Source organism: Embiotoca jacksoni, unplaced genomic scaffold (assembly GCF_022577435.1).
Source record: "Embiotoca jacksoni isolate LCO1_2020_lvr unplaced genomic scaffold, fEmbJac1.0.p SCAF_9, whole genome shotgun sequence".
In the NCBI taxonomy this organism is placed as follows: Eukaryota; Metazoa; Chordata; class Actinopteri; family Embiotocidae; genus Embiotoca; species Embiotoca jacksoni.
The window spans coordinates 3,799,474-3,810,286 of NW_027185447.1; the positions used below are offsets into that span (position 1 = coordinate 3,799,474).

At 41.2% G+C, this 10,813-nt stretch overlaps 1 protein-coding gene across 2 annotated transcripts; it reads right to left on the reverse strand.

Annotated features, from left to right (window-relative positions):
* Positions 1–5,884: 5,884 nt before the first annotated feature.
* On the reverse strand, positions 5,885–10,468 carry zgpat (zinc finger, CCCH-type with G patch domain). 2 transcript variants are annotated; one of them, XM_069141316.1, is made up of 7 exons: positions 10,316–10,468; positions 9,179–9,827; positions 8,732–8,865; positions 8,379–8,543; positions 8,117–8,239; positions 6,776–7,187; positions 5,885–6,299 (listed from the first exon to the last, which is right to left on the reverse strand). In XM_069141316.1, exons 2-7 carry the CDS (start codon positions 9,778–9,780, stop codon positions 6,161–6,163), a joined length of 1,575 nt encoding a protein of 524 aa, XP_068997417.1. In that variant the 5' UTR covers positions 9,781–9,827; positions 10,316–10,468; the 3' UTR covers positions 5,885–6,160. The 2 variants fall into 2 exon arrangements, with proteins under 2 accessions (XP_068997417.1, XP_068997418.1); XM_069141317.1 differs by lacking the exon at positions 10,316–10,468 and adding an exon at positions 10,077–10,262.
* Positions 10,469–10,813: the final 345 nt, after the last annotated feature.

The following is a 10,813-nucleotide window of genomic DNA, read 5'->3' on the forward strand; positions in this document are numbered from 1 at the left end:
CTGCTTCACAAAGTACTCTTCATTCTTTATACACTTTTAGTGTTGTAGATTTAATTGTATATGATTAAAATGTTTTTTTCATTAATCTACACCTCATCCAAAACTCAGCAAAAATCCCAAACTGAAATGTGTCATTTACAAAAGTGTTCAGATCCCTTGCCGCGGTGCTCCCGATTGTGGTCTAAGACATCCTGTTGATTTTAATAATTCTTGATACGTGTCTAGAACCTTACAGGAGGCAAACTGGTTTCATTGAACATATGTTTAGAAAGACACACTCCTCTGGGGTCCCACCCTTCACACTTCATGTCAAGACCATGCCATGAAGTCCAAAGAACTCTCTGTAGACATCCAAAATAAAACTGAGGTGAGGAACAGGTCAGGGTATAAAACCATTTCTAAAGCTTTGAATGTTCCCAGGAGCGCGGTGGCCTCAATCATTTTGAAATGGGAGAAGTTTGCAACCACCAGGACTCTTCCCTCCTTTGGCTCTCTGGCCAAACTGAGTTTTTAAGCATGTAGATCCTTGGTCAGGGAATTGATAAGGGACCCAACAGTCACTATAACAGAGCTTCCCAATTCCTTTGCACTGATGGGAGAACCTGCTGGACTGATGGCAGGAGCACTCTATTTACTGTAGAGGAGGCAGATGGAAGCCACTCTGAGAAAAAGGCTCATCACAGCCCGCTGGGAGTTTGTCAAACAGCATTCAAAGGACACTGAGAGCATCTGCTGTTAGGGGACAAAAAGGTAACTCTTTGGGATGAACTGCAAGCCACTCACTGTTAATCACTTGGCTAATACCATCCCAACAGTGAAGCACAGAGGTGGCAGTATCATGCTATGAAGGAACTTCCAAGCAGGGACATGGAGATAGATTCATGCCGGGAGACGGATGAATGCAGCCAAATGCACAGTGATCATTGAAGACAGCCAAGACAATACTGGATCCCCTTTTTTATAATGTGCTGTTAAATGAATGGTTAAATGTCCATTTTATCTATTTGAAATTAAATCTACACCACAGTAAAGTCTGCAAAAAATGAAGATATCTGAATACTTTCTGAGGCAACTGTATATGAGGGGCTGAGCAAGCCACCATTGATTTTGGGCCTCACACATATGTATTTTAATGCTCGTTTATTTCACCCACGGATATTTTCATGTTCACGTATTCAACTAACTTAATGTTATAAAGCATATACAGTGTGTATGTAAGATAAAAAATAATAATAATAAAAAAAAATTCTGTATGTACAATGTATGAGGTCTGCTTTTAATGTCTCTTTGGGAACATCGAGTCATTTTCATCTACAGTAAAACTCACAATCTGAAAAACAGCATGTGAAGCCAACATTTCAAGAGAACAGCAGCTGCATCCAAGATTCAAAACCAGAGAACATCCTGTGCCCGCTAGGAAAGTACAATCATAAGATAACTAGAAAACTGAGCCTTTAAACCACTTCATTAATAACTGTACACCTGGACATTTTTTCAACTCTGATATAATGTGAACAAGAAACACATGTAAGAGTTTCAATCTGAGATCAAGTGAGGAGGCAGGTGTGTGAGCGAGTGCTTTTAACCTATTCAGTTGTAGATATTTACTCTTATCTATAAGTTTGACTGGCTCAAATAGACATATATATATATATATATATATAGCTAAAATGAAAAAGTGAATGAGTGGGTATGAAAAAGTGCATCCATGCTCCTTCTAACCTCTACAAGCAAAAAAAAATGCTGAATGCAATGGGAAAAACAGACAGAAAAGACATAAACATTGAAGCCGCAGGGTCTACTGGAGTTGGGGCTGCAGGTCAGAGCCCAGCTGTAGGATCCGCCATGGCAGATGTTGGGCCTGTAGCCCTTGGCAGAGCTCTGTTATCACTTTTCCAATGTCTGTTAGGAGAGGAACGCTGAGCAAATTATGATGATCTGATCAATCTATTCTGTGAGCTTAGATAAAAGTCACATTGGTAGAAAACTGACTCCATTCTGATTTATGTCCACTTATCACTGAGGCTACAACTCGATCTGAAAATATCAAAATCCTTTCTATACACTGTTTCTACACATTTCAAAGATATTTTGGTCTTTTTAGGGTAATGTGTAGACACACAAAAAACATTTTATATTTGAGTACTGGAGTACCTTTCATGCTCAAATATAAAATGTTGTCTTTACAAAACATTCCCAACTCAAGATCCAAATATAGCTCAGTTGTCATTGTGATCAGGGTGTAGTGCAATAACTGCCCTGCATCTGAGTACTCAGCTCTGCCCTTTTCTTTCGTGTGCACTGGCTTCCTCCCCCCGAAAATACTCTGCCTATTAGGCAGACTACAATAGAGCTCAGCTGGTCAGGTTGGCCTGGTGGAGCTTGTCATCAACAAGAAGGTATGTTTTGGGTTATATTTATTTTTGAATCCAAAACATAGTTACTTGCTTGCTTATTAAAAAGTTTAAATAATCCTGTTTGAATACTGGTGCACTCAACTTTCATATGACTATCTGACAGTACTCAGATGTGATTGCAGAAAGCGAAACCCCTTCAAGATGCATAGACATAAGTGTCATTGTAAGTATGTGTCCCTGCATTGTTACTGTTCTTATTTTGTTCTGCTCTGTTCGGTGTGATCTACAATGTTTGCACTCTTTCCACACTTTGATTCCATGACTGACTGTTTGATTGGTCATAAGCTTGCTAAATAACTGAAGCCAAAATCTCCACAAAAGTAGTTTTGATTTCATGAACAGTTTTCAGCAAAGGGACATTTCAATGTCATGCTCAACGACAGGTTTTGGCATCAATTATTTATTTGGCTTACAGTACCCCACACTACATTTGGCTTAGTTCTTGGTTCTTTTTCTTAGTGCACAAACAGATCAAGGATTTTTTTTCCCAATAGCTGGTATGTTCTCATCTAAAATCATCACTATCTGAATTCATACATTATAAATCTGAGACAGTGAGACATTTCTATTTGAAAATGACTCCTTGTATGAGGTTCTCTGTAATAAGACTTGGTTGTAATCCAGTTAAATGCTAATAAACCCACACTTTTGCAGGTTTGACGTTGCTGATTTGGTTCTCTGATAACAGCTCCACATGAATTTTAAGACTCCTTTGAGCAATCGTAAAAAAAAGCCAGACTTCTGTCACATCATCAGTATCTAACTAGTACTGCTGTTTTGCCAAAACCTTTCTGTCTTTTCACCGGAGGTGTTGTTTTATTTCAGTTTGGCTTGATTTTTATGTTTTTTTTTAGCAGATGGGCAGATTATTTTGGTTGTCAATAGCTTTTTTATGCCTTTCTTTTTGTCAGAAATAGTTTTTTTGTTGTTGTTGTTGTTGTTGTTTTTTTGTTTTGTTTTTTATCTTTGAGTGTTCCCAGCAGCACAAAAGCCTCAAAAATCAGGATTATAATGGAAAAGGTTTCCAACCACCAGGACTCTTTCCTTCCTCGGCTCTCTTGTCAAACTGAATTACAAAGCCTGCAGTTTCTTGGTCAGAGAGGTTGACAAGGGACCCAACAGTCACTCTAACAGAGCTTTAGAAGTCTTCTGTGGAGTCGGGAGAACACGCCAAATTGATGGCAGCAAGCACTCCATCAATCAGATGTTTACAGTAGAACAGGCAGAGAGAAGCCACTCTGAATAAAAGGCGCATGACATACAGCTTGGAGTCTGTCAAACAGCATTCAAAGGACTCAGAGAGCATGAGGAAAAACATCATCTGTTCTGATGAGACAAAAATTTAACTCTTTGGGCAGAACTCCACGCATCAGGTCTGCTGAACACCAGGCACTGCTCATCACAGGGCTAATACCATCCCTACAGTGAAGCATGGTGGTGGCAGTATCATGCTGTGGGGGAAATTCTAAGGGACAGGGAGACAGATCAATGTTTGGGGAAGAATAAATGCAGCCAAATAGAGAGTGATCTTTCAAGAAAACCTGCTCCATATTGCAACGACCTATGACTGAGGGGGCAGTTGTCTTTTCAGCATGACCATGACCCAGAGCAAACGGCCAAGATGATGCTGGACTAGTTTCAAGACAAGTCTCTGCCTCTCATTAACTGGCCCAAAGCCTAAACTCAAACCCCACAGAACATCTGCAGATAGATGTAAAGATACAAAAGTTGTTTACAAATTATTCTGGTCCAACCTGATGAAGCTTCAAAGGACGTGCCAGGGATAAACTGTTGAAATCAAAGTGTGGAACACTTGAACAGACTTACCCAAGAAGACTCAAAACTGTATCTACTGAATTAAGGATCTTATCACATTTTTTTTTAATATATATATAAAATATGAACCATGTCTTTCGACTAAGGTCTTGTTTATTTGTTTGGCTTGATTATATTGAATTTGCCAGTTTATATTGACTGTAAGTTGATTTTTAAAGATTTGTTTTTTTGGCCAAAATTCAATAAAAAAACAACAAATCTTTTAACATTTGTGACACTAAACCTGCCCATGCAACAATGAAATCCACATCTATTGTGTCTTTATTTACTGCACAGTATGTGACTGTGCATTTGAAATAGTTATGGTGGTTGTAAAACACTTTCAAACATTAAACATGCGAAGCATTAGAAGGCTCAGCCTCCTCTACTCATTCAGACACAAACCACTGTAGCCTTGGAGCCCTCAGGTGAACAGCTTAATTCCCAAGTAAAACGTCTGTCAAGGTGGCCTCTCAATCAATTCTTCCATGACACCTCCTTAATCACATAATCCTGGCTCTGATAAGTGCCGATTAGCTGCGAAAACTCCTCTAATAGGGCAGTCTGAATCTATACACGAGACGGCCGTGGTGGTGAATCTCCCTTTGGCTGGGTGGCGCTACACACGGAGACCTGAGGCTCACAGATGGGGTGAAGCGCGAAGCACAGACCCTCGAGGGATCCCATTAAATCAACACACATAGTGCATTTTTTGCCATTTCTCCCCGATGATCAGCGAATTCAGTGCGAGCCCTCCAATAAAAGTGCTGCCACTCAACGGAACAGAGCGGGGCTTCCTTCAGGGCACTGAGACGAAGCTTCATGATTTCTGCATGTGTGGCTGCTCTTTGCTCTAGCAGAGTCCATCCACACACTTCATGGCTGGCTTACACTGTATCTCATTGCTGCTATTATTGCTTTAGCATGAGCTTTTTTTTTTTTACCATCTCTTCCCCTCAAGGGACAACATGATTGCTATGACTTGCTGACTGTCACCAGTTTGTCTTGCAGTTTTTCATGCTTTCATGGACTTAGGCTCACACTAAACTTATTTTGGCTCACCTGATTCTTTTGGAAAGTAGTCATTTAAAAAGTTGAGCGTGTATTTTCAGATCTTAATCTTGCACTGTTGTTATTTCATGTCATATTCTGATTAGACATTTCTCAGGAAAGGAAGACTTAACAGAATGAAGATCTAATCTGCAGCTGCCAAACATCACGATTTCAACCTTTTGAGTTTGAAAGACAGTGAGGTAGATGCAGTCACCGGCGGACCTGCCTACAGACAATCAGTGTCAGATTTACGAGCAGACAAGCTGCTCCCCAAATTCATTATTTAGCAGAAAGGTTACGGTCGTAGCTTCAAAGATGCTGTGTGTGCGCCATAAGAGGCAGGGGCGTAACTTCAAACCTGTGCAAAGGTCTTCCAACTCCTCAGGATGTAATTGTAAAAATCAGTCAACAGTCTACTGCACTAACCACTGGAGCAGCCGCCGGCCAGAAGTACCTCTCTCGGAAAAGCATAATAAAGAAAGCAAAAAGAAACATTTCTTTTACACTGGAGCTTAGTTGTGTGAATGTGTCTGGTTTTAAAAAGAGGAGAAAATACACAGTAGGTCCTCAAAACAAGAGTTTTAGTTCTGGTAAAGGAAGAATATGCAGAAACAGAAAAGTTTATTACAAATAAAAATCCATTTTTAACATTATTGTGAGCTGTACGGTTTGAAACCAAACAGCCATCCATACTGAGCAAATAAAGTGTTCAGTCCTTTGAAATTAAAATGAGAAGCAGCAGATCCCTTCGGCTGTTCACAAATAATGCTAAAAACATACAGTGCAGCAAATAACTGACAACAGGCAGGGAACAAAAGTTCATTTCAGACAAGCAGAGCTTCCCTTCATCCTGCAAGTCTTTGTGAGAAGTGAGCTTAGAACTCAGTCATCTTCTTGTGTGTGTCAGCCTTCCTGTGCTCTCTCTGGATGGACAGCTCCTGGGCTTTCTGCTGGGCCAGCAGCCGGCGGGCCGCTGACAGCTTCTCTTCCAGCTGCATCACTCTGGAAGCGTCCCTAAGCACACACAAACAACAAACTCGATTAGGATGTGTGGAGAGATGACGAGTCGAGTTGGTTTGAGCTGCGCCTCTCAGAGTGAGCTGGCCAGGGAAACGAGCGCCTAACATCAAAATCTTCGCACTTTATTTACATTTTCACACAACTCCCACAGTCCTTCTTTGTGAATTCAAATTAATTACTTGACAAAAACATCACAGCAACTAGTGCTGATATTTCATAATAGATTATAGATGTGGAAGCAGTGCATCTATGGACAAGTTATGCAATGGTTGCTCATGTTATTCATGGTGGAGGCGAACGCAGCTGCTGAGGATCTACGGGGATAGGTGGAGCTGAGGTTCTACTGCAATTAACTGCTTATTAATGACACGTCTGTTCATTTACGATTAGTTCCCAGCATTCACAGGAGCCCAATTAAACACAAAGAAATGTACAATAAATGAAGAATGTATCCTGAGCTCAGTACTCACCTGCCAGTTAGTCTGCTGAGTGATTCACTCAGTTTCTGGATCTCCCTCTCAGTCTGGGACACCCTCTCTGCAGCCTGGAACAGCTTCACATTCAGACTCCTCTTCGTGCTTTTCCCTCCCCTGTAGGCCTCCACCCCGGTCGCTCCCGACGGCGCAGCAGCACCCCCCTCAGCAGGATCGGCGCTCCTGCCTCCGAGCTGGTTGTTCAGAAAGTCAAAGACGTTGTGGCGCCCTCCGGTGGCGACCCGAGGCTTCCTGCGGCGCTTTGGACGGCCCGTTTGTGTGCCGTCTTTGGTGACTCTGCTCTTGGTGCGTCGCTGGGTTAACTCGGCACACTGGTCCAGAGACTTTCCTTTGGGCAAGACCACCGCCATCACCGGTTCTACTCGACCCTCCTGCATCTTTCCTAAGCCTGAGGAGACAAAAGAAACATACGTACTTTATTATCTAGTTGCACTTTTGCTGAGTCATTCAAAAAAATGTTTGTATGTAATTGAGATTTTTTTTTTTTACATAATCAGAGTGACAGCTACCCTGATAACAAAGTGCAGTGAAAGTGCCTACATATTACACACATTACTCAATCTAATTAAGTATTCTAAAGATTTTGTTCCAGCCTCTGTGCTGTCGCATCAGTATGAGGTACATCTGTAGTTTTGCTTTAATTCATTATCTCTGTATTTAATCACATAGAATGTTTATTTTCCTGCAGGTGGTATGATTTGTTTTGGTTTAAATGCACCACTAAATAATTCACATAATATGAATATTTTAGAGGACCGTGAAAAGGATTTGTTATGGTCACATGGTTGCAGAAAACAGACAGAACACCGGCACGCACAGATCAATAATCTTCTATTTATTGTGGGGAAAAAACAAAAGACATCATCACTGTCTGAAATGAATTTGTTTTTTTTCTCAAAATGAACAGAAGATTATTGATCTGTGAGTGTTCTGTTTTGATCCTTGCCACAACCATGCACCCAGAAGTGTTTAAGATTTGAAGCTGTATCATGTATAAAACATTCAGCTACGTATTTAACAGAGCATTGTAAAAGAAAAGTGCACAAATTGGACATCCTTTGCAACACAATGAAGCTATATTTAAACTCACATTTTAAAGCCACAGTCAGGTTATACTTGCATTTGATTTGTTATACATCATTTTTAAAAGGACCGTTGTTGCCCCCCAAGTCTCTTGTTAACTATTGGCACCAACCTTGTTACATAAACAGAATTTCTTTGTTTTTATTATATATTTGTTTTATTGATCATATTGTTTTGTGATTTGATCAGCAGATGATGCTGTGACTTCAGAACCTAAAATGTATTTACACTCACCTTTCCCATATTCGTAGCCCATTTTGAGCATGAGCTTGGATCCGATGCCTCTGGTATGTGCCTCCCAGCCACCAAACGTAGCACTGCTTAACGTTACTGCAGATTCCACAGCAGAGTCTAGAACTGTCGTATAACAAGTAGAAATGAAAGTCAAAAGAGTCAGTTGTATTGTAAGATAGAGAAAGTAGAAAACAACAATTTTACTGGCAAGGTGGAATTAAAATGTTTGCTGCATGCCGTTTTGTGAAAACTTTCAACACACCTTTAGCATATCCCAAAGCTTCTCCATCTTCCGCGTCGTCCGGGTCAGAGTCAGAGGAGAGCGGGTCGTCTTCTCTCAAAGGCGGGATAATGCAGTCGGCCTCGACCGCAACATCTTTCATCAGCAGTGAGTCAAATTTCACAGTGTAGAAACCACTGTCAATTTCTACAGAGAGAAAACATTCAAGTCAACAAAACACGGTATTTTTATGCTACATTGTGCAGTTGTATTCAGATGATTTTCATACCAGTTTTAGGAAATGGGGCTTTCTTTATGATGAGCAGTCACACAAACAGTCTGGCAGAATTTACTGTAACGTATAATGCATATTGTACATATTGCTCACGGAGTACCTGTGATTTTGGCTGGGTACCAGATGCCGTCCTCGTGTCGAGTCAAGCAGGACGAACCTTCTTCTAGATTACTGAGGTCACACTCCACAAACTCTCTGAGCTCCGACACGTACACGATCTCACCGTGTGAAAACCTTCAATAATTAAGAGAAATACTTTAGAAATTCTGTGTAGACAGAACTGAGAACAAAGTGGATCATACAGTAAATAATCAAGTGATACAACTGTTTGTATCAGGATGAAACACATCAAACACCATTAAAAAAGACCAAGGGACAACAACACTCAGAATGAGCACATCACTGCGGTGAAACAACATTTCACAGCACTTGTGATCTAGTTATTGTCAGTATAAAGTGGGTGACACTTTCAATTAGCTATTTATGCAGAGTTATGAAAGCTAAATTAATGAGACAACCTGCTGCAGATAGAAAAGTGATATTTTACCTGCAATTATCCTCAAAGCGACATTTGTCCTCCAGGTAGAAGGGACAAGGTTTCATAGACTTCTGGGTGGGGTAGATGTAGAACACTCTTACTTGTGCCTCCTCTCCATCTGCTGGTTCGGCCCCCACCACCATGGCATTGTGGTATTCCAGTGTCCCCCACCTTGTCCTGTAGGGTGCTCTTACTTTGGTACCACTGAGAGCATCTGCTTCTTCTTCCTCATCTTCGTCCTCTTCTTCACAGTCCCCCGCCCCACCGTCCCTGTCCCTGGTGTCAGAACTACTACCTGAGGACTCCCCGACTTCATTGTAAAAAGTGGCAAATTCAGAGTGCAGGCCGCCGTTCGCACTGTTCGTATCAGCCGCTGCCTCCGAGGTGTTTACCTGCTCCCCGATCATGTCCTCCAGGCTGGCCAGCAGTTGACTTTTTTTGACAGACACCAGGCTGGCCTCGGTGAGCTCAATCAGCTGGCGAAGGTCTTCTTTTAGTTGAAGCAGGTCTGATTGCTGGGTGGGGTCCAGGGCCGCCGACAGGGCCGTCTCCACCTGCTGCAACTGGGCACCATAGGCAGCGATGGCTGCCTCAAGGGTCTCTTCATCCATGCTGACGCTTGGCGCAGGGCGGGACAGGAATGGACAGCATCAATCCCCTGAAGATATTTGAGGAACAAGGAGATAGAGAACTTGAAGTGGAGTGAACAGATTTAAACAAAAGGAGCAGAAGGGCTGATAGAGATGACTTCACTTTCTTTCTCATCACACCTGCAGGCAATTTATCCTTTCCTGGGGCATACTTCATAGTAAAAACTGTAAACCACCAGATATTTGAATGGGTATGGGAGGACGTAGAAGAAGCCCAGCTCGGTGGCTGTAGGCTGTAATAATAAATAGTACTTAACCTTTAGGTTTTTGGGGTTTCACCGTCATAAGAATCGCTTCGTGAAAATTCGGGAAAAGCTTTTTTTTTTTTTTTAATATTCATAAAGCTCCTGTAGCGTCATCAGGTATCATCAAACCTTCCCACATATTCCAGCTACTTGTGACTATAAAAATCCTGTTAATGTTTATCACGACATCGGAAACTGTTTTAGCTGTTAGCCATGTCAGGCTAACTTTTACAAAAGACACTCGGCATTACCTTCGTGATCAGACTAGCTGCCCGACATCCTCTCGGGTCAGGCGACAGACATTAAACGCTAAGCTTCGTTAATATTATTAGCCATTCAAGTAGAAACATACAGCTGCTCGGGCAGCACAAGATTGAAGCCCTGGAGCGTAAAGCAAAGCGACTTCCGCCGACGAGCCTCTTCTTTCAAAATAAAATACAAGTCTTCGGACATGAAGCTTTCTACTGCCGATGCACAGTTATAAAAACAGCATGCTCGTGTTGTGTTTCAATATTTATTTATTTATTTTTTAATTATGCCAGAATCACTTTTTGAATTACACAATTAAAGTTAATATGCTACCTTTTCTGTAAAAAAAAAAAAAAAAAAGTCATATAATTAAATAATTTCCACGATTGAAATTTCTGTCAAATACACGAGTATTAATAACCATTATTTTAAACACTCAACTCATTCCTATATGATGAAAGCGTTGTTTATTTTGCTTTTCTAAGTTGTTGTTTTTTTCA